This window comes from Xiphophorus couchianus, chromosome 11 (genome assembly GCF_001444195.1).
Source record: "Xiphophorus couchianus chromosome 11, X_couchianus-1.0, whole genome shotgun sequence".
NCBI lineage: Eukaryota > Metazoa > Chordata > Actinopteri > Cyprinodontiformes > Poeciliidae > Xiphophorus > Xiphophorus couchianus.
Genome location: NC_040238.1, coordinates 9,028,603 through 9,052,960, shown reverse-complemented (window position 1 = coordinate 9,052,960; position 24,358 = coordinate 9,028,603). Strand labels below are relative to the sequence as shown.

General features: G+C 37.5%; 1 protein-coding gene across 1 annotated transcript in view; it reads left to right on the top strand.

Annotated features, from left to right (window-relative positions):
• The first annotated feature begins 713 nt into the window (after positions 1-713).
• Positions 714-24,358, top strand: part of LOC114153531 (rho GTPase-activating protein 7) — an 82,328-nt gene continuing 58,683 nt past the window's right edge. The window contains exon 1 of the mRNA XM_028032142.1: positions 714-997. Coding sequence (XP_027887943.1) covers positions 868-997 — 130 coding nt within the window. The 5' untranslated portion in view covers positions 714-867. The remainder of the gene's footprint in view (positions 998-24,358) is intronic.

Genomic DNA, 24,358 nt, shown 5'->3' with positions numbered 1-24,358 from the left:
TCTACAGAAGTTGCAGTCAATGCTCCACAAAGGGCCATTGCTATTAGTTGTGCTTTTTCTTTCTTCCTTCATCTTATGATCCTGTGATGACGCTGTTGGCTCCATTGCTGAATAAACTTAAAAAATGTATTCATAAAAGTCTCCATCCATTGTTACTTCTGTAAAAAATACACTGTTCGGATTGCAGTCGGGTTCAATTGGTAGTATGAACAACCAAACAATAAAAGTACGATTTCAGCGAAAAATTGGAATCAGGCATCAAGACTTGCAGTGTGGGCGTGCTGACAGTGGAGGGGTAAACTGCGACTTGCGTATGGAGGCCTTAGACCTTGACGCAGCTGTTGCGGGTTCGAGTCCTGGTCCGAAGACCTTTGCCACATGTCTTCCCCCTCACACATAACACACTTTCCTGTCTGATAATTGAGACAGATCAGTGTAAAAGACTGATATCCGAAATGTCTGTAAGATTCAGTTAAGTTCACCTAAAGTTGGCACTGGATGTACTTTTAATTTGTGTGCTGATGTTCGTGTGTTAAAACATTGTATAGAGATTAATTTTCATTCCGTCTTCAGGAGAAAAAACCCAAACTGGTCCTCATAAAATCAGACGAACACTCACACTCAACCGCCCGAGTCGGCAGCTGTAAGGAGGAAGGGAGGGAGGGAAGGAAAAGTGCTCTTTCACAAATTGCATGCAGGCTTTTTGCATCAAGTGTCAGCCCCTCTGCCTGCTCGTCTTCCTCCTCCGCTTTGCTTTAGCGCTAAAGTCCAGCGCTGAAGTCCAGCACAGCCCTCTGCCATACGCTTCCCTTATGGATTAGAAACTGTTGCAAGTTTTTCTCTGCGGTTGTCATGTGATGCTCCAACATGTGGAATATGGATCAGACCTCGGTTGTGAAAACCCGACTGAGGAGATCCCTCAGCGAGCATGTGAAGGACTCCACCAACAAGGCTTGGGATGGTTTCTGGAGGAGTGTGAGGGAGAGGCGGCTGTGGGGTGAGTCTGGAAAGTTTGTTGGGTTTTTTTTTGTTTTTTTTTTTGCAATGAAGGAAGAGGATACCCACTGAGAATGTCTACTTTATGTCTCATATGTGTTTCCAGAAACTTTTGAGAAACTCTTGATGTTAATAGTTGTTCAGGAAAAATATTTTTTTTTCTACGACTATTAACCAAAATATGTATGTTGGGTTGCTGCTGTAGTTGCGAAATCTCAGTTTATACAAAGACTTGAACAACTTTCACCAAGTTTCTTTCATGTTAAAGCACCTGTGTCATTCTGTGTCAGTATTGAATGATTAATGTATTAATCGGATAAAAAACTTCCATATTCTGCAAATTTTCATTGAACCACTGATGCTTTTTATGCAATTCAAATAACAGAGCTGCAACTACGTGTTATTTAAGTAATTGATTATTCTACCCCTTAATATTTGATTATTCTATTGATTGATCGATTATTGATTGATCGGATGAAAAATTTGGCTCATTCTGCAAATATTTTTAAAACCGTTTTATACATTATTAGAGATACTTTAAAAGATGAAAATAAACAACTAATTAAATTCCTTTTTTTACAAAAAAAATGTGATGTTTAATTACCTACAATGCAGTAGCACAGCATTCATTTAGTGAATGCTTGATCATTTGTAGCAAACAATGAATTAGCAGCTTAGGAATTCACAGAACATCAATATGTGAAAAGTTCAACTTGATACAGTGTGTGGCTCATCTGTTTATTTTTTTCTATCATCCAATTAATTGGATAGAAAAAGCAACTTAATATATGTATGTATATATACAGTATATACTGTATATATATATATATATACATATATATATATATATTTTTTTTTTTTTTTTACAGTTAGTGAAGCTTAAGTTGTTTGAGGAGTTCTGGGTAGAATATATTTACAGACTGTGTTTTTTATGTTGAATGCAAAATGTATATTTGTTTGACAGCTAAGTTACTTCTCTGAATGTATTGTTTTTTCAGAAAATTGCCTTTTTCTGAGTCTGTGTACTCCAGTTAACAGGTTTCTGACTTGCAGGTTTAAATGTAGGTATTTAGTTGTTATTTTATTCATTGAATTAGTAAAATATCTTTGAATCCTTGTTCAAAGACTGTTACAAAAGAGTTTTTACAGAGTTTTTCATGATTATAGTCAGCTGCTGCTTCCTGCTGTCCATCAAACTGTGGTGAAGCTTCTTCAGAAGAACCACAAACCTCTGAGCTGTATTTGTGACAGATTTTGGTTTCGCGTCTCACTGAATCACAATGTTTTCTCCTAATGTGGTTTCTGAGGGTAACCTGAAGAACGGTAGTCTGCAGGCCTTCACTTCATGGAGTCCCAGCATGTTTTTCACACCATGAACGCCAGAGATGCTGCTCTCATCTGGGAGCTCAGGTCGTCTCATGAGCTCTAGTTACTCCCGGACAGCGAGCTTTAATGGAGCTCTGAGGGAAACACTTTGTGGTTTTTTTGAATTTATGGTGAGGAAACTGCAGGGAGCCTTTCTGAGGCTGGCTTTATTGTTTGTTTTTTCTGAAAAATGCACAAATCTGTTAGGAGATTGAAAGGTTAACTTGCCTAACTGACTTGGAAGATGAAAGGAAGACCTTATGTCTTCTCTGGTGCTCCACATCAGGGCCGATGGTTAACCGGGACAAAGAAGTCAAGTTTATTTGTAGAGCACATTTCAGCAACAAAGTGCTTTATATCATAAAAATACAATATAGTAACCAATTATGAAACGGCAAAAAACATAACATTTTGTCAAATGTCATCATCAAACAAATCCACATTAAATATGTTGATCAATGTTCGAGTTATTAGTAATCAAAGGTAACTCTAAACATGTAAGTTCAGAGTAAGTTAAAATTTTAAGTTTCATTGCAGTTTTGCAGTTTTCTGGAAGTTTGTTCCAGATTTGTGGTGCATAGAAGCTAAATGCTCCTTCTCCATTTTTTGGTTCTGTTTCTAGGGATGAAGAGTAGACCAGAACCAGAAGACCAGAGAGGTTCTGGAAGGTTGATACAACAAAAGCAGATCTTTAATGTATTGTGGTGCTAAACCATTCATGATTTATAAACAGTATTTTAAAGTCTATTCTCTCAGCTGGCGGGTTGATGTGCTCCGTCTTTCTGATTTTAGTGACACTGTGAGCAGCAACATTCTGGATTGGTTGCAGGTGGAGAATTTATTTTTTAGACCGACCTGTGAGGACACTGTTGCAGTAATCGATGAGACTAAAGATAAACACATGAATGCTTTTGTGTAGATCTTGCTGAGACATTAGCCCTTTAATACTAGAAATGTTCTTCAGGTAATAGAGGACCGGCATTGTATCTGTCTCTGAAGGTTCATGTTTGAGTTCATCACTACATCCAGATTTTGGGCCTGATCGCTAATTTCTAGCTGTAATAACTGAAGCTGTTTGCTGACCCCAAAAGTAATGATGTCAGTTTATTTCTGTTCAGCTATAGAAAGTTATGGCACCCCCACGTATTGATTTGTGGATGGCTTCAGACTCACCTGGTGACATTGTAATGTAGAGCTGTGTATCATCTGCAAAGTTATTTTTGAATTTTCTTTGAGTGTACAGATTAGTCTGGTAGAGGTCTGGACTTTCAAAGGTGGAAAATATTTGGTTAATGCGACCCCGGATATTGTTACAGACAGCAACCAAATCTGCAAATTCAAATTCATGCTGAAACAAATAAACAGTCTTGAAGAGGCCTGAATGTATTTAGGCCATTTTTCCTCAACCGTCAGTGTTTCTGTGCCACAAAAACATCTAAAGTTGCTCCTCTTCATCTGCCCCTACTAATAAGTTCTACTTTAAAATTATTTCATAACTAACAATCCAAATATGGCCCTCTATTTAAATCATGCATGCAGCATTCTTCCAAACACGTCATGTGCCAGACGGACTCTGTAAACTTTTTCTTCCTCATGCCTGAGAGAAAGATCACCATCAGAACAGAGCGAAAGTTTGCAGAAACTGGTTGCCAGGTGCAAAGCTGAAATTAAACCCAGACAGGAAGATTTCTTTACAGGCTGAGCAGCCTGGAAATATCCACAAGGATATCCACTAACCCTAACCCTTTTCATTCTGGACTTACTGATGCTGATTTCTTTGTAAAGTTTTCAACTTAAACTTTTAACCAAATGTTAAGAACCAATCAGCAGATAAACTGGGATAAGTATAGAAAGTTACATACCAGCTCTAACTGAGCTGTACTTCCTTTGCCTGGAAAATCTGGTTTGCTTGGGAAGGTGTGAATGTGCAAATAAACTGATGCAGACCGAAATGGTAAACGGTTTGTATACTTGTATAGCGCTTTGTTAGAGACTGCTCTAAAAGCAGGAAGCAAACTGTCGTGCAGGGCATTCTGGGTAAATACAACCAAAATAAACATGCAAGGCTAGCACTAGCGGGAGGAAAGCCTCATGGTCTTTTACCAAAGACAAAAGTCTACCAGACTACCTGATGTGAAAACACCCTTACTTTTATCTGGAAAAAACATAGAATTTCTGAAAATAAAGTGGAGTGTAAATGAATCTGCTGTATAGAGGAATAATCAGGATGAAGTGAAGGGTTTAGTTTGTGTTCTCTGCAGCTTGAGGGAATGAACCACAGTGTCCAAACCTGATGGAAGAAAACAAGGAGCCTTTACCCTCCCAGGGGTTCAGACTTTGCAAGATGTCTCCCTCACTGACCCACAGCTGAACTTCTTGTTGTCACACTTTGTTTGTCTTGAGACGGACAAATAGGAGTCAAATACTCTGCTGTGGAGGATGTTGAGGTAGGACATGCCAGAACAATAAAGATCATTTCTTCCTCAGGTTACATTTTTATCTTTTTTTGAATACCTGTGCTACTTCAGTGAGATTATTCTTATTTGTTCAGTAGTGTGCTACTGAAGATGCTCTTGAACATTTTTTTTGTTTTGTTGACTAAACAAAATGTATTTATTAAACCACTTTTAACAAACATCCCATCTATAAAAGCTTACCAAAGTTTTTATATTTTGTCACATTACAACCACAAACGTAAATATATTTCATTGAAATTGAATATAAAAGACTAACACAAAGGGTTATGCAGTTGTGAAGTAGACAGAAAATTATACATGACAAAAAAACTGAAAAGTGTGGTGTGCAAAAGTATTCAGCTCCCCCAGAGTCAACAGTTTGTGTAACCACCTTTTGCTGTAATTCTAGCTGCAAGTGTTTTGGTGTTTGTCTCTACTAGCTTTATACAACTAGTGACTGAAATTTCTGCCCATTCTTCTTTGGAAAACAGCTCAGTCAGATTGAAAGGAGATTGTTTGTGAACAGCTGTTTTCAGATCTTGCTGCAGATTCTGTGTGTGTGTGTCTGCGTGCGTGGGGGGGCGTGCGCGCGCATGTGTGTATGTATGATTTTCTTTTGTACATTTGTTGCTATTCAGGTGTTACATTTCATTCATAATGTTCTTTAGAAGAATTGAATTTGAGCTTGTGAAACCTGCAGCTGCTTAGCTGCTCAGAACATGACGTTGGTGTTGCTGCAGCCTGATATTGGAGCCAGTGTCTGACATCACCAACACAATGTGATGTCACTCTCCACTGCACTGTGATCAAGGGTCTCCATCATTTCAGTTTAATTATGTATGTTAGTTGGTGAAAATTAGTTATTGGTGAATTTTCTTTCTTGATTATAGCAATTCAGAACACATCCTGTGGACTGTAAAGGTTTGACTTGAATACAAAATCTTATTGATTTTATTTTTTCAAAAGAATACTGACAGTATGCAACAAGTAGAGGATAAAAATGTGCATTTGCTGCTTTTATTCTACATTTCATAATTTTTCCCCTTGGCTCCTGCTCCTTGGCTGGAGGTCTGTCTTCATCGGTGTCTGGATTTCATCAACAGTATTACCTCATCCTGATTGCTTCGACCACATGCTGTCCCTCCTTTCCTCTTTACTGTCTTTTTTTTCTCCTTTCCTATCCTCTCACTTTAGCGTTTTCTTTTCGCCTTCTATCTCAGCTTGCTGTGTCTGTTGTTTGCTGCTCTGCTCTCTGTTCGTCATTCCTCTCACAACATTCATGCGTCATACTCAGGGGATTTCTGTATGCGTGAGTTTTTCTTTTCACATCCAGGCTGCACTGTGATTTAAAATGGGGAGACAAAAATCAGCAGATGTGAAATGGAAATAAATAAATCCTGCTACTTTAAAAATAGATTCTGATTCCAGGTTTCTGCACCCAAACATTGAGAGAGAGAATATTTAAAATGTAATTCTTTTTTCTAAATCTGCACATTTCTTTCTTAGATCATGAATATTTTAAGGTTTTGGACCCAGATATCTTGTGCACCACAAGTTTGGTTTAGAAACATCCCGTCTGCAGGTAACAGAAGTTGAGAATAAAAAGTCATTTTTTTCTGTTCTGAATGAGAAACAGAGGAAATATGGCTCTGATGCTCCAGTTAAACCGTTTTGAGTGGCTGTTCATATCACCATTGATCACATCGTGATCCTAATGATTTCTTTTATCAAGGCTGCTTGTTTCTTTACAGAATTACTTAAGATGGAAAGGAAAACACTTTACCTAGAAAAACTGTTTTTTAATGTCTTTGGGTATGAAAGTTGAACAATCAAGTGGAAATCCACCCTTAAACCTTCTTACATATTGAGTATTTTTCAACTATTATGCTGCTATATTGAAAATAAAAAAAACACTATACAACTGATTCATATCTACTATATAAGCTTTGACAGTTGGTCCAAGCTTGGTTTTTGACACTATAGCAATTGTTCCAACCACAGAATGACCTAAATCCTGCTTTTATTGCTCTGAACTACATTTTTGTTATTTTTTCAAAAAACACCTGACAAATATATCTTGATAAGGCAAACCTACAAAACTCTTAAGAGTAACATCTCTTTTCAACAAAAAAATGTGACTACTTCATTTGCTTAAATTATTACATTATCAAGTTGTTAAAAAAAAAAAAAGAAAAACATCAGTAAAAGTTATTAAAAATTACACTTTTTGGCCTTCTAGTGACAATTTTGGAATGTCCAAGCAAAAAGTTTGGACATCCCTGCACTGGAATGTTTTTCAAAACTCAGCTTTTAAACTTAGTAAGTTGGGGGATCTTCAAAGATCCCAAACTCAAATTTACATGACTGTCACTTTAAGTCAACATATCAGCATCCTCATCATAAAAATCCTACAAAGAAACAACTAAAATTCTTTAACATATGAAACATCAATAAATCAGTTTTCACCTTGAATTGTGTTTCAAGTAGATCATTTTTAATCTCCCTTTTCAGACTAAGAAAAGCATTTCTGAGCTTTTGCTCTAAAAGCATATGGATTCTTTAAATATATGAATATAAATATGGATTTATTTATCAATAAATATTCAATGGTAGCCACTGGGCAGACTGTTTCCAGAGGAAAATAAACAGCCAAAGGATGTTGTCAGCACTTCAGTAACAAAAGTCGTTTACTCTGGAAATCTGAGATTTAATTTCCTTAACTATTAGATTTTGCTACAAGATAACAGTAAAAGTTTTCCACTGCTGTCCTGGTTTTCTGCCACCTTGTTTTTTTATGAAAATCTCCTTTGAGGAGTTGAGAAAAGCAGTCATTTTGTGTCTTTTTGCGAATCTGCGGTGGCCTCATCCTCTGTTCTCTTTAGAAGCAGCTAAAACACATTTCCTCCAACATAATAAAAGCAATTCAATAAAGTGTGTGGAATATGGGACTCTGGCTTCAGCAGAAAGTATATATTTTTACTCCTTTCACTCCGCTTCCTTTTCAAAGCCGATCCAGTGTGCTGGAGGTGCCTTTCATTGTGTTTCACTGTGACTCAGTCAGCAGTTCACTAACCTGGTCAAATGCACCAACGAGCTGTTGGTTCCGTCCATGCTTCTTGGATTGAAACGTGAAAGTATAGATTCAGAATGTTATTTGTTAGATACGAGGTTATAGATGTGTAGTTAAAATCTGTCGTTGTAAAGATGAGTAGTATTCATTTGTTTTGTTTAAATTATTAAATTAAAATATGTAAAAAAATTTACATATTTGCTAAACTGTCACAGTGTCATGAGAGTATAACACAAGGCCAAAAGTTTAATCTCCTTCTCCTCCCCCCTGTTCTGCTATTGCAGTCTGAAGAAATGCACCACTCCCCATCAAAAACAACCAATCAGAGCCTGGAGGAGTCATAACATAGTGACTATTTTAACAAATATGTAAAAACAAAAACATATTGTTTCTAAAAGTGGCATTCTGCAGATTTAAGTAGAATCTGATTTGCAGCCTCTCTTCCTGCTAGGCACATCAAACCCACTAACAGTGTTTCATTGCAGATTTTGTGATGTCTGCCAAGGGACCAGGCAGTGGAGTTTAACTGGCTGAGTTTAAAAGCAGCAATTGGTTACGATTTGTAGAGATGTATTTGTGAACAAAGCAAACTCGAACACAAAGATTATTCTTAGCACTTTTACAAAGTAAACTTTCTGATTTCTTTAAATTTTGAAGAATTTGCAATATTTTAATAAATATTGTTAGAACGGACAAAGTGGAATTTGGGACAAATATACATCTGGTTTCATAAGGTCTCATCTGTTTTCTTAATATTACACAGCCTTTGTGCTTCATGATCAGGACAGTCCAACCTTGGGTCTTTGGGTCTTATCAGGTCAGAAACTAATGCTCTTCATACACTCTCTTGGATGTCTGGCAGTGTGATCCATGTCACTGCTGCCTCTGAGAGATTACTGTGTTGAACTCCTACTGTCCTACAGTGATGGTCAGTTGATGTTGCATGATGTCGTTTTCTCCCATCTGCTTCTCTAGTTTTGTTTAATCTCAGCTCTGTGACCCTGAACAACATTGGAGTTTTGGTGGAAGAGTTCAAAACTTTTCTCACTGGTTGAATATTACCAGCATTTTGTTTCAGTTATCTCCCAGTTTTAACTCCTCTGCAATTCATATTTTCTTGTTTATTTAAATTACACAACAGCATCTCTTTGTTTATTCACAGCGTTCTCATTCAGATACACTGATAAAATCTGCCAATATTAATGGAAATGTTTCATTAACAGAAGCGCCGACGTCAGCTGTCTAGTATAATCTACATCTGAGAACACAAATGCTGTAAAATATTCAAATTTGATCTTTTTGTGTTGTCTGACAGACTTTAGAAATCTCAACTTATATTCTTGTAATTACAACTTTTAAGATTCACAATTATGACTTTAAATCTTGTAATTATAACTTTAAAACTTGTAATTCACTTTGAAACAAGTCATCATGACTTTAAGTCAAATTTATAACGTATTCTTAGTTATACAATATTTAACTGTCAATATTCAACAGCCTAAAATTATACATAGTCAAATAAATCTCACAACCCTGCCTATATCAAGCAAAAAAAAAAAAACAACATTCCTTCAAAGCCAAATGCAGGTTGCATAAATAAACAATCCTATGTTACCAAATCAAAACTGCATGTGAGCATGGCTGGGTGTTATGTCCTGGTTCTTATTGGTTGTTTCTCACTGAGTGGTTTAATTCTGAAAATCACTGGGAGGAGGCAGAGGAGCTTTTTTTTCTTTTTTCTTCACACAATATCTATCTCATGTTAGGATAGTGAAAGTTTTAATATACATGTTAAAACTTTTTTTTTTTAAGTTGCATGCTCCAGCTTTAAGGAGACGTTCAGTGTGAGAGGATCCAGTCTGCTGGAGATCCCATTCCGCTACGTCTGTGAAATATTTGGGTCTCAGTAGCGCGTAGCGGCGGTCCAACAGCAAAAGCAGAACCCAGTGAGTTACAGCACCAGCTCCATGACTTGAATTATTTTTTAGGTTATTTGCTTTCTGACCATCATGCTCATCCTGATGAGTGTTGGTAGTTGTGTGCTGCTTTACCTGCTGTCTGACCACTCTGGATGTTTTTTTTTTTCCTGCAGTAAGCTTCAGTAGACCAATACTATGTCAAATGCTTGTTTTTTAAATGTCATTAAATTTGTTGTGTTGATGCATTTTGACGTGCTTCATCCCTGAGGTATTCTTTCATCGCAATACGCAAACTTCCCCATTCGCTCTCAGTTCAAGTTCCACATGACATTGCTTTACTGCCGCGACCACCTGCAGTGTGCAGTAAAGGGGTAGATACGGTGCACACTGGCTTCTGCAGGTTGCGAAGTATAAGATGCAGGGGATTGTTTTTTTGTGATCGGCAACAAGAGCCAGTGATTGGCGATTACTGATCATACGCTTTTTCATGAAAATGGTCCGATTATGATCGGTGGCCGATCGATCGATATGCCACTAGTTTTAATGCAGGGATACTTGATCTTGAGGCAGAGACCAAATGTTCACACCTTCAGCTGCAGGGAAGTGAATAAAATTATTCCATCAGTGAAAGTAAATCCTATTGTGCTCAGCAGATACTGATGTTTGGCTTTAATGAATCCCTTCTGGATGTATCGCTGTGCTTCCTGCTGAAGCCAGAGTTTTAACCAAATCCATGCTTGTGTCGTCGTTTCCATGCCTGCAGAAAGTCTGGATCTTTGCTTTTTGTTGCTGTATGCTGAGTTTGCCTCCTTCAGCATCAGAACCTACATGAATGTGAGGTTCAGTTCATTTTCATCTCTATGAAAACTCCCTTAATGGAGTCATCATTTCTGCATCAGTGTCTGAATAACTTTCCATTTCACTGCTTAGGGGGAAAAAGTCTGTTGTAGCTCACTTCTTTAAAAGTCATGTAGGACGCATGATAACGGTGCAGGCAGTAAATTGGCTGTGATAATTCGGCACGGCAGCATTGTGTTGTTGAGGCAGACGGAAGCAGGTCCCCTTGCATGCGGTTGCCCCCTGAACAGACCTCATTTTCTCTTCTGTTTGCATGTTTACTTTGCCGCTGAGGGAGGAAGCGCCAGTCATGGAAAATACATTTTCTCCATCAAACAGCTTTTTAAAAATGGTCTGTTTAATATCTTACACTTTCAGAGAGGTCATGCTCTGGAGAAGTGTAACAAAGATGCAAACTAAATTATCTCTGAATTTCCATTTTTTCCATTGCAATGCTAAAGCCATGATGCTTCATAAACCAAATTAACACAGACAAGAAACACAACAAACTTGAAGAATGGCAAAGCGGAAAGAAGTTAAACACAAAACAAGGTTTACAGCCGAATTAAAATATGTTTGAAAGCAATTTAACAAAGCTAATCTTGGAGGGAATGAATTTGACTCTGAATTTTTAAATATTAAGTCAAAGCATGACTTTTTCTAAAAATCAAACTCTAGTTCATTTATGGCGGTGTGAATGTGCAAGCAAACCCAAAAAAGCAAACTCTGGTCTGCCTATAAACCTTTGTCTCTGTTTGGTTGAAGTGAACTCTGGCGCGTTTTGAATGTGTATGTCAATGCCAAGCAGACCATCTCTATTTTCTTGCGACATCACTGTTAGTGAAAAGGTAGTTTTAGTTTTTCGGAACCTCAGACTCCTTCTTTAAACAGCTGGAAGCGCCGTGACCTTAAAAGGAATAGACCCGTCAGGCAAAGATGAACGTTTGTGGTTCAGTCTGTGTTTATAAAGCCGCTGCGACTCAGCGTGGCAACTTCAAAACAAAAGCAGCTCCCAGCTTCATTTCTCAGCTGGAGGGTCACTAGCTCTGTAAGCAGTTATTTTTCAGATGTGTTGAGGGGTTTTCAGTGTCATTTGCTTCTCTTGTGACTTACAAAGTTATGTGCAAGGTTATTTTCTTTGTGTTTTTTAAGTTTTATCAAAGTTTAAGCACAGAAATTGCTTAAAGATGTTAAGAGTCTGAGAGAAAACTCTCAAACTCTCAACTGTAACAGGTTGATATTTAGTCAACCTGCTCAGAGTTACTACGTAGTAGAAACTATTGAAGTAATTTTAATATCATGTACCAAATTAAGTGTAAAGGTAAAGGTAATTTTATTTATATAGCACATTTTCAGCAATACAAAGTGCATTACATGAATTAAAATAAAATACAAACAAAATAACAAACCAAAGGAAAGAGCAAAAGAAGAAAAAGATAAGTAGATAGTAGTAGAGTTGGTAGATAAGTATAAGTATGTATCCTCTGGTCTAATTACTTTTCTGGTTTGGAACAATAGGAGTCTCAAAAGTACTTGCTAAGGTAGTTTTTTCTGGGTTCCAAGTTCTAATCCCTGTTCTCTGTTGCTAAATAAGTGTAAGTAACTACGTATTCTCTGGATTTTCTAAGTGTGCTCTAAATTTGTTAAAGTAATGAGTACTCCACTGTTTCTAAGTAATAATAAAAACTAAATGTTCCTGTTCTGGAAGATGTTTTTTCCCTGTATTCTAAGTTTGTTCTAATTATTTTTCTAGGTTGCAATAATAGGAGTCACTCTGCATAATAATCTAAAAATTAATTTAATATTGGTCTAAATAGTGAGTACTCTACAGTTTCTAAAGAAATAAGCTAAAGAGTGACTAATCTAATTCATTTTCTGGGTTAAAAGTGAATACTATACAGTTTCTAAATAATAAAAGGAGAATGACATAATTAGATGAAAGGACACATTAGGGCACATAGCAACATAGAGACAAAACAAAGACATGAGTGAAGGCGGTGACATCAAAGGGCCATGAAACTACGTTGCTCAGCCTCCCAGCAGAAGTCCGATAAGATGTTGTTATCAAGGCATGATGTCCTTGGAGCGCTCAGCTCTACAGCTGCATGGATAACAGGAGGGGCTGAGTTGTACATGATCGTTTGAGCCTGTTGTATTGAAGTTCTGTCCCTGCTTCCAAGATACATTTCTCCTACGGGAGACTAATAAAATTATCTTATCTTATGTACATTTCCACTAGCTATTATTATTACTTTAACTACTAACTACTCAAGTCAAACACTCAAAGTCAAATTTGCTGTTGGCAACTGTTCTAAGCCAAATTTATTGTTGTACTGTTTAAGTTATTCAAAGCCAGTTTAATAGCATATGTATATAGCAGCTTATAAATCTTAGTGTAAACACTTCTCAAGAGTCAAGTTAGCGGTTATTGAAGCATATATCTATTTAATCAGATTCATAGGTACATGCTAATATGTGTCAAGCTAACAGCTACTTAAGTTCAGTGTTACTCAGTCTGTTACAGCTACTAAATCTGACAGCCAGTAAATTTCAAGCTGTAGTCGCCCACTGAAGCTTACTGCCAAAGTTCAATTGAAGTTCAAATTAAAAAATGCTTTATTGATCCCGAAAAAAAATTAAGTTGCTGGCAGTTTTACAGCGTTGGGGTTCAACAGTTATTAAACGTACCTTATTTGACCTTAATTTACCTTATTTGGTTGGTTTTATTATCAGATAAGTATTTGAAATTCTTATAAATTGACAGTTTTATTCATATATAGTATGTCCCTTTTCCAACACCCTACTGTTAATACTGTAGAATACTACTGCTATGCTGTTACTCCATTTTAATCCTGCAGTTTTAACACCAATTAGACTCTAAAGAAATACTTATTTCCTGTGGTTTTCCTGCTGTTTCCTCAGTCTACAGAATGAGTTGAGTTTGTTGGCCACAAGTGGTACGTCTGTTGGGATTCTGAGATTCTTATTCACCTGAAGGACAGATCTGGAGACAGGTTCTTTCAAACAGAAATAAAAACAGCTCAGAGTCTGAGTGAAAGCCCTCGGCTGTGGTCCCAAGCGTCTCATAACTTCAGCTGAATTGCATCACAAAGAAGCTCCTGTAGGCTGCTAGGAGAAACTTTACTTTTCTATATTACCTCTTCATCTGTCATTGTGATTTGAAGAGAGCACACAGCAGCTTCTCTTTTTCTTTATTATTATTCCTGCCACATGGTCATTGTTTAATTACGTACACGTTTTTTGTTGCAAATACCATTCGTTTATGTCTTTGTGGCACCATTATTCAATTTAAAACCAACAACCTTTATTTTTACTTTGCAGACATCTGTTCTTTGCACAAAATTTTGGGAAGCTATCTGTAATGAACAATCTATTGTTTACATCGAGATTTACTGAGATTCTGGTGCAGAATTATGACGCATGTCTCATGTCAATGACATAAAAGTCAGATGTGACATGATCGCTCAGACTGCAGACACTTTGAAAACGATTAGTTCCACATATGGAAGTTAATCAAATCGAGTTTTTTGGGGGGGAGAAAAAATTGGAATTAGGCCATTCTGCAAAAAACTCTGATATGGGCAAAAAAAAAAAAAGGTGGCATTTGCATACTGTCAGAATATATTCAAAGGCAAAGAAATAAAAAAAAAAATGTTTCAACAAACTATGCTGAACATTCACCATCATTAATAAATGTTTTTATATAGAATACATGTTTTTCATGTTCACATGTGAATTGACAGAAAAGTGGGTAATGAGAGAAGCAGGCCGGGAATCGAACCTGCGACAGCTGTGTCAGGGACTAAGGCCTCCATATGTGGGTTGTGCTTAACCCCTTTGCCACCACAGCACCCCATCCACAATTACAATTTAGCGCAATTTCCGAATATGACACAGCTAGCTTTGGTCGTCAACAGTCCTCACAACAGCACATTGAGTCTCCCTTAACTTCAGCGCCCCTAGCTAGCTAGGTAAACTAAAATGACACAAGGAAATTATATTAAACTTATTTAAATGTTTTTCCTAAGTGAACAAGTTAAACCATTGAGTTTTGTCATAAACTAATTTGAAGTCACTAGTTAGACCATGATGGTTCGTGCCCTGCCTGGGCTGCTCAAACTCTGATTAAAAAAAGTTACATGTTGGTAAAATGATTTAAACCTAATTTTGCATAGTTTTAGTTATGAATAGTTTTTGGCTCCACTGTGTATTTTAGGTGTTATGTGAGCTTAGGTTTCATTTGGTCTTACAGTGTGGAAAAAATATAAAAGATGTCCTTTAATTATCTGTCCTGGGCTTGTGAGTTGGATCGCTTCCTAATCTACTTTTATCATCCCGTTCTTTTTTAATTGCTGTAGAAATTTCAGTGTCTTATCAGTCAGCAGTAAAGTCATTTTTCCTTAGGCTGGCAAAATGAAACCAAGGAGTGGGTTTTATGGGATGTCTCCTGAGAGGATAGCAGGATCATGGCACATCAAAACCGGCAGAGAAAAGGTGGGGATGGTGTTTATCTGCGCAGCTGTAAACTTGACACTGCGAATCCAGAATTAATCCAGATCAGCGGTCTCTTTCAGAGTGCTGTCACACTGTAGGCTGAGGATTACTCGTCTCCTGCTGCTTCCTCTGTGTATCTCCGATGCTTTTTGCTTTTCTTTTATACCTTCACGAGGTTTAAATGGGCTGGTTGTTGATAAACCAGAGATTCAGTCCCTGTGTTTTTCATTCTGCTTGTTGGGAGGTTGTTGACAGAAACAAAAGGTCATTTATAAGAAAAACCTTAAGATAATGATTGTCTGCCTTCACAATATTTGACTTGTCCTCAATGTTGCTGCATTGCACATTAGTGTAGCAATATTTAAAGTTAAGGAAGGAACCATTTGGTTTTTATTATTATTATTCATTTCTTTTTATATTCATAAATCATTTTTTTTTATGTAATTGATAACAAAAATGAAAGGTCACAGTTTTTTTTTGTTGGTTTGTTTGTTTGCTTTTTTCTGGGCTTGAAGTCCAACAGTGCACATCACTTTTATAGTAAAAAGTTCTAAATCTGTCAACAAAATTAAGAAGAAATGCTTGTGTAAGTATTCTATTTCATGAATAAATTACAGAAATCATAAAAACAATTTGTCCAGTTAATGGTCTATTAAATGTTCTATTTAAATTGATAAATCATGATTTTATTCTGTTAGCAGGTATAGTTAATAATGAATCCTTTAAATCTCAAGTTATATTAAATTGTTTTTCCTTTTTACCTTTAAGCAGTGTTTACATTTTAAAACCATTTTTCATCATTTAGTTTTTTTCGAATATGTGTAAAAATATAAAAGAGAAATGGCATTGACAGATAAAAAATAAACAAGACAGATTAACTAACAAGGTTCATGAAGTATTCCATAAATTTCCACTTTTGAGGTTGGGATTATACTGGTTGTGGTAACTGTTGTAGGGTTTGGTGTAAATACATTCACTAGATGAATGGAAAGTTCATTTAAGTTGTAATATGGGTAGAAACACAACTTTTTGTTTGTTTTTATTACTTTTTCTGCTGATTTAGGTATTCTGTAGCCACAAACATTCCTTGAATTCCAAATAGTTTGAAACTTCCCAGCAAAAGATACTTTAGCTTTTTGTTTTATTGTCTGCCAGTGAGCTAACATGTTTTTATAGGTGAGTTTTGGATCGTTTTTGTGCTTGGTAGGGAGAATCCAAACCTCTTCTGATCGTCATTAGTGAAAATCTGAATATGTCAGACATATAAACCTCCAAAGACATCCTGGACTTCAGAAAAACACATTGTCCCATCATCTTTTTCTTTCTTTTTTTCCTCTTTCTTGGAAGTACCTGCTTCGGTCTCTCACATCGGCCGCCTCTGCCAGGCGACATTCAATTTGCAGTTAGCCCACTTTCCATTTGCAGTTAGTTGGCTAAATGTGAGGCTCCGGGGATGTTGGGAGTCGAGGGAAGCTGAGCCATCGTTGTCGCGCTTCATTACCTCACTTGTTTGCCCTTGGGAGCTTAAAATTCAGTGGAAGTGTGGAGCTATGTGAAGAAGATAAATTTGGGGAACTTCTGCTCTTTTAAACATTTCTTAAAATGAGTGGGACTGACAGGAATATGCAGTAGTGACGATGTTATGTTTCTGAGTCAAATTTGCCCAAAAACAACCTCATGCAATTTTGTAATGTGAAGAAATTGACTTGCAGCTTTGCACAGGAAACATACAGTATGTATCCCTGTGTTTCCAGATTGCAGCTTTTTGTTTTTGCTACTTTGCATTTTTGGTACCTGGTTCAGAGCTGGAAGCCTTTGTAACTCCATACATCTGCCCATCTACATCTGAGCTACATCAGTTCTGTCAATAAATCAGCTAAATGCATCTGAAAAAACTGCAAAACGGTAAGCTCCTACAGGAATAAGTCACAACTTTTGGCTTTAACAGTTCAAGTATGAATTCCTTATTTGCTTTTATCTTATGGAGATGGAATAACATAAAACACAAGAACCAATGAGATCTGCTTAAGCAGATGCATCCTTTACAAATGTTCAAGCATACAGTAAAGCAGTGGTTCCCAAAGTGTTTCCCACACATTTTATTATCCAATTAAGTAATTGTTTGAATAATTTATAAAATAATTATTAGTTTAAAATTGGAAAAAAACATCTTATTTTTAAAAACTTCTGGTTACTGAAAATACATTGAGCCCACCTTTAGTATGATATTGGAAGGCTGCTAAATTCCCCCTTTTATGATTTAACTATTGTAGCTTCTTTAAAACAAAGAACAGATTGCATCAAACCAGAGGGCAGAAAAAGCAACTGACAACATGTTAAAAATTGTGTTTATCTCAACTGACTTAAATCCTTTCATTTACATATAAAAATTTAATACAATAATATAAAGCAATAATAAACATTGGAACTTCTTGCAAAGACTGACATTTATTTCCAGTTTAATTTTCAAAGTCCTCATAAACTGCAATATTCAATGCAAATCATAGGATGTTGCAACTGCACAAATACATGATTTAAATGTTGGACTTTTCTAGATAATTTTTCGTTCTTTATATTGCAGCCATTTTACATACATATTATATTCATTATGTACATAAATCCAATAGAAACTAAAGACTTTTATGATATCAGAACTTCTTTTAGAAATCTTTATCAACTGATTCTCTGATGGTTTCTTCCAGTTAAGAATAAAACTGACTTAACGGCCTTTAAATATCCAGTTGTCAGACATTCTTGAGAATTCTTATTCCATTGTGAAGGGAAGCAGTCGTCTTGAATAATATGTGCTGTAATCATCACTGTGATCATTGTCTGAAAACGTCTGCAGCTTTGTGCTGTAATAGATGGAGGGGATTCAAGAGAAAATGACTGTGAATGCGGCCCGGCTGGGATCTGTCTGAGCCAAATTTTCATCATAACCATTAGTGACTGATGGACGGCCAACGGACGAGTTTGGCCTTCGTTCAGCTGTGTTGAGTTTTTATTTGTAAGTGTTTGGGGCCGACAGGCCTCCAAACCGAAACGAAGAATAGTTATTTGCTGGTAATACATTACATTTTTAGTAGTGTCTTAAAGTAATTTCCTATTTTTATAAGGTAAACATGCAAAATTCTTAAGTTTAGGATGTACCATGATTTACACATCCCCTCCCTATAAAAAATGTGACAACTTTACATGCTCAATTAAAATATTGCATGCTAAGTTTACTGTAAAAAAAATCTATGTAATTTACTGATTCTAAATTATAAAATTACATTTTTTAGGCTCTCTGGTACTTCTAATTTGACAAAAAATGTGGACACCCTGCTCTAGGGCATGAGGATCAGCCTATTAGCTGCTGTGGTGCGAACATCTCCACTCCGCATCGCTGCATCTCCACGACTCATTTGTTACGCAACAGCTTCTGTTACGGACGGCGAACCTGGCCGTCCAATTACTGTGCTCTCGTCTGCCAAACCTCCACCGTGAGTCACGGTTCCGCGGTGTGGATTTCCGCCTCAGGCGACCCCGAGCCGTCCCAACACTCACCTTGCCGTCATTCCGCAGGCCGAGTGGAGAATTAAACATTCAGGTGAGCTTGATGCGATGTGAAGCCCTGATCTCATGGCTCATTTCCACTTTCTGACCGAGAAGAGAGAACATTGACTCACCTGGTCTGAACCTCACAAATGACGGGCGCGGCTTCTCCAGCTCGTGGAGGATGGGGATCATAGAGGTGAGTCTGTGTTTGCGAACGCCGTTTTCCGACAGGGATCTCATTACCCTGTGATGTGGCCCCTTAAATCCCACATACGTCCCTGCAGATACGGACAGAGGAGGAGAGAAGAAACCAATCTGTTTGAGTTTTAAATTTATGCATCTTGAAAAGCAAAACATTTGACTTCAGAGTTCTGTTTTATTTTCTCCTTTGGTGGTAAAAGCCCAGCATTAGATGTAGCGATTGCTGTGCAGGCCGCTGTATCCAAAACAACTGATCGGTGAGCAAGCCCAAGGCGTCTGTCGCTTTGTTTTATTTGCAGTTTGTCACACGGTGTCAGTCCCATTTTGTGGTTCACAGACACATCACTGCCCTAAAACAGAACCTCCAGGAAAATAAATCCCAGTTAAACCCCCACAGTTAAATTTCTCTAACAAGAAGTGTTCCAGCATTTCAACTTAGTTATATAACTTTATTTAAAACAGGGTGGAAACCATATGAGGATGAATTAGGGCCAGGCTAAGAGTTATTTTGTCTTGTTTTTTTATTATGAGAATAAAGGAGTAATATCAGGAGAATCAAGTCTTAGTATTAGGGGAATAAAGTCAGAATACTACAGGAATAAAATCGTAATAGTCCGAGATTCACAACACACAAAATCGTAATATTGCGAGAATGAAGTTTCACTGCTATGAGATTAAAATTGTAATACTGCAAGAAAGTCGCAATACAAGAATTAAGCTGTAACATTGTGACAATAAAGTCATTATTAGGAGATATGAGGCATAGTTTTATGAGAACTAGACAAAAAAGATAAAATAAATAAAATTAGGTTTTATAAAGAAATTTTGCAGTGTGAACTCTCTCTGTCAGAATCTGACAGTGGTGAATTCAAAGAGCAGATGAGCTACATGTCTAGAGAAACCCTTGCAGACTCATTTTTCACCCTATTGTCTCTGTAAACACTCATAAAATGTATTTCAGGTCTTTCATGAACAAAATGAAGGGAATGTTGTTTGACAGCACACGACTAAAAAGACTAAATCTTCCAACACTTGTCCATGCGTGCATTGGCTGTAGAGTTTAATTGACAGATGCAAAATGCCAGAAAGTTTTTTGTTTTTTATTTATTTATTTTTAATTAGTGATATGTGAGCTGTGACAGATTGACTGACCCAAAACGAGCATCTCCAGCCGCCGCCGGCTGAAAGTTAAAATATGCTCCAACTCTTCTCCCGCCCCTCAGGAACGCAACTTTTGACTCGCTTGGGGCTAAAACGCTCAGAGTCTGAGCCAGTTATTTCATTTTTTTTTCTGGGGGGTCCATGGCTGTAAATGTTTGCAGAATCAGCTGGAGCCGGAAATCGGACTGAGCCGCAGGAGTTGACAGGCTAGTCAGACGAAATTAAGAGCTGTGCAGCTCTGACAGCGTGTGCCTCGCAGCCATGACACAATCACTTTTTCCCCCTCTCCACAAGATGGTAAGCAGCTCACTGGGCTTAAAAAATATAAAAATCGCCATAGCGATTTAGGGTAAAAATCTAAAAAAAACAATTCTTCACCTCTGACAAATTCCAAAAATACACAGGTTTTGATTCTAATAAAGTTTATTCGTTTATAAAAAGGAACGTAGTAACAAATGAAAAGACATTTCAATACCTGTAATCAGGAAACATTGCTGCTTGAAATCAGTTTTAATGCAAAATGTAAAATCATGGCTGCCCCTGACAAATATTATTTAATTTTATTAATTAGCATTGCTTTTAATAACGAGATAAGTTTTTTTTCACATCTTTAGACAATATTTTATTTGCCAAGTTGTTGTGAAGCACATTTCAGTAACAAGGCAGTTCATAGTGCTTTACATGGTAAAAAAAAAAACATTACAGTGACAACATTACGACTATTAGGGCCTTACTAAGAAAAGATAGAATTAGAATAAAATTCTGAGAATAAGGTCATAATATTATGAGAATATTCATACAAGAATCAATTTTAAATGAGGAAAATTATATGAGAATAGCTATATTACGATAATTCTTATAATATAACTTTATTTGCATAATATTATGACTTTCCTCTTGTAATCTAGAGTTGAATTAATCAATGTTCCACTTAATAATCAAAGGCAAGCAGGTGGATTTTTGGCCTCGATTTAAAGGAACTTAGTGTGTCGGCTGTTTTTCAGTTTTCTGGAAGTTTACTCCAGGTTTGTGGTGGATAGAACCTGAATGCTGCTTCTCCACATTTGGTTCTGGTTCTGTGGATGCAGAACAGACCAGAACACCTGAGAGGCTCTGCTCCGCATTGTCAACTGACACCTGAACAAGTTTAAAACCTCTGGTTTGATTTAGACACCAAATTTGTTTGAGTCTCTTGTTTTATTGCTTAATTTTGATTTCGTCTCTTATGAATCCAGTATTTTACCTCTGTGGCGGAGGACTGCTGTGAAAGTGGCAAACTGTATGAAAACACATTTTGGAGTCTTTGGAGAGAAGTCCTCAGATGTGACACATAATTTCAGACGTCAGTGGACAGTTTGCTGCCTGCAGATGTTTTTGTCTTTGGAAGCGAAAACGGAGAGGTGACATAGGAGAACGAGAGACGGCATTAGAGGTTGGATTTTTGTTATCCGAGGCCTGCAGCAACATGAGTACCGTGGGTGATTTTTAAAGAAGACTCTTTGTAGACAACTTCCAGGATGGCCTGATGTGCACTGCTAGAACATCGAGTCTTCTTTTATCAATTTGGTACTTTGACCTTTTATCGCTTTTCTTTCCGTAAAGCTACGTCGTTGATTTTCATGGATCACATTTTTTTTTTATTTCATGTGAGGAAACTCTCTTTGCAACAGTTCCTCCAGGAACTCATTCATCATACTTGTCAGATTAAGTTAGTCCTTAGATCAAACCTACTTTTCTTTTCTTTATTCTAAGCTTTTTACATGAAAATGGCTTATTCTTCATCTCCCCAATCGTCCTGCAAGCGTAAAAAATAAGAGATGCATTTATTGCTGGGTGGCCAAGCCTAGTCTCCCCTCCATTGCTCATTGCTTCTGTCAGCTGTTTTCTCCTCATACACACCAACTCCAGCCGACCTGCTTATCCAGCATTATCCGGAGCCGCAGCAGCCCCCGGAGCAAACAGTTCCCGGCCGTCCAGAAATCCATCACGCCGCCTGGGTCCGTTATCAGAGAGGAGGTGGTGGTGGGTGGCAAGGGGAGGGAGGGAGAAATCAGGGTGGTCACAACACAGGCACGACGGGAAGGAGAGATAAACAGGGAATCGAAGAGGGGCAGATCACCAAGGAGGAGGAGATAAGAGTGGAGAGAAGATGTGGAATAAAGGGAGGGAGGGACGGTGGGCTGGTGACGGGTCGGATAAGGCGGGGAAGCTGCAGTCAGAGAAGACGAGAAGATAAGTGGATGATAAGTCATGAAGAGCTGCAGGGCCAATAAACAGACCAAGTTTTAAAACTGGCCAGATTCTGCCAACCAGGCAAAATGTAGAGGTTGGAACCTGGTGAATCAGAGGAATATTGGTAAACCAAGATATCTTATTAATTGGTGAGGTACAGTAAAGTGTTATTCACACAGGATAATCATGAATCTGGGGATCCCATGTGATAAATTACTCCCCAATGTCTGCTTTCTATGTGGTGCATTCACACAGGATAACTGAAGGCAGAGACAAAGCATTCTTGACACACAACCAACCATGTAACGTACTGCAGGGTGTAGAAAACTTGTTAAACTCGGTGGTAGAGATGCTCTTGTTAAACATTACAAGTTGATTGGAAATTTGAAAATATGACTAGCTGATGTGTTACTGGAAGACATTTGTGACAATATATAAACACCTACATCGTGAAAAAGGCAAATATATATACTTTGTATATATATATATATACACTGCCTGGCCAAAAAAAAAGTTGCCACCAAAAAATGTTCACACACTCTAATATTTTGTTGGACCGCCTTTAGCTTTGATTACAGCCCGCATTTACTGTGGCATTGTTTCAATAAGCTTCTGCAGTGTCACAAGATTTATTTCCATCCAGTGTTGCATTAATCTTTCACCAAGATCTTGTATTGATGATGGGAGAGTCTGACCACTGCGCAAAGCCTTCTCCAGCACATCCCAAAGATTCTCAATGGGGTTAAGGTCTGGTCTCTGTGGTGGCCAATCCATGTGTGAAAAAGATGTCTCATGCTCCCTGAACCACTCTTTCACAATGTGAGCCCGATGAATCCTGGCATTGTCATCTTGGAATATGCCCGTTCCATTTGGGAAGACAAAATCCATTGATGGAATAACCTGGTCATTCAGTATATTCAGGTAGTCAGCTGAGAAAAAAATATTGTATGCGTATGTGATATTTCAATAGTGAATATGCAAAATTTTAGCATTTTGTGTGAGAGAGAAAAATTTTATGCGTGTGGGATATTTTAGTAGTGTATATGTGCAATTTTAGTATTTTGTTTATGCTTGTGAGAGAAACATTTTATGCGTGTTCGACATTTTAATAGTATGTATGTGCAATTTTAATATTTTGTGAGTGTGTATGAGTCTTTATTAGTGTGTGAGAGACAAAACCTAGTTTTTGTTCCAAACGGCCCCTCATAGCAATCTGTGCACCAGGCATTACAAACTTCAAGTTATTCATATGTGTGTATGCAGCAGCAAACCAAACCCTGTCACTCTTCCACCACCATCCTTGACTTCAGCACATCTGCTTGATGTTTGCAGATCCTTAACATCTAACATGCTACATACCACATCATGCTACATCTAACATGCTATTTGGATGTGTGCTTTTATTGGTGAAATAATACTTTTGTGTATTTAGGACTTCAAATAGATTTTAGCGGTGTGTGTTATAATCCTTCTCAGATTAATAAGTAGCAGCTTATCACCTCTATAAAATAACCTCTCTGTATTGCTGCAATATGTTAGGTTCCTATAAATGTACTTGTTGCACCATTTTATACTTTTTGATTTCATCCCTCAGGAAGTTTTTGTTTTGCTCTGCTCTGCTTCCTCTCATTGCATCTGCAGTATTTGTACAGTACGAGGGCGCCCCGAGGGCCGAGCAAATGCAAGGCTGACAGCACAAGCATGAAGGAAGCACACTTTAAATATCTAAACGCACACAGAAAGGGAAAGGAAAGAATTTGCGCAGAGAAAAAACAGCATGCCGCTGGGAGGAAGAGACTGTTCCAGGCTGAGCTTGCAGTGGCACAAATAAATAAAAGTGAGGAGGATGTGGAAAAGCGTGATCTGGTGTCTGTAATGAACGGCCCAGTCCAACCGCACTCAACATGGAGTCCTGTTTGGGTAAAACAATTGGTTACATTTGTTGAGTTGTGGCTTACTAAAGAGGCAGTATTATATATTTTAATACAAATGGTGCCACATTATAGCACAGTCAAGTAACTGTTACCACATACCTTTCATGTTTTGTACTTGAGAAATATTTGTCT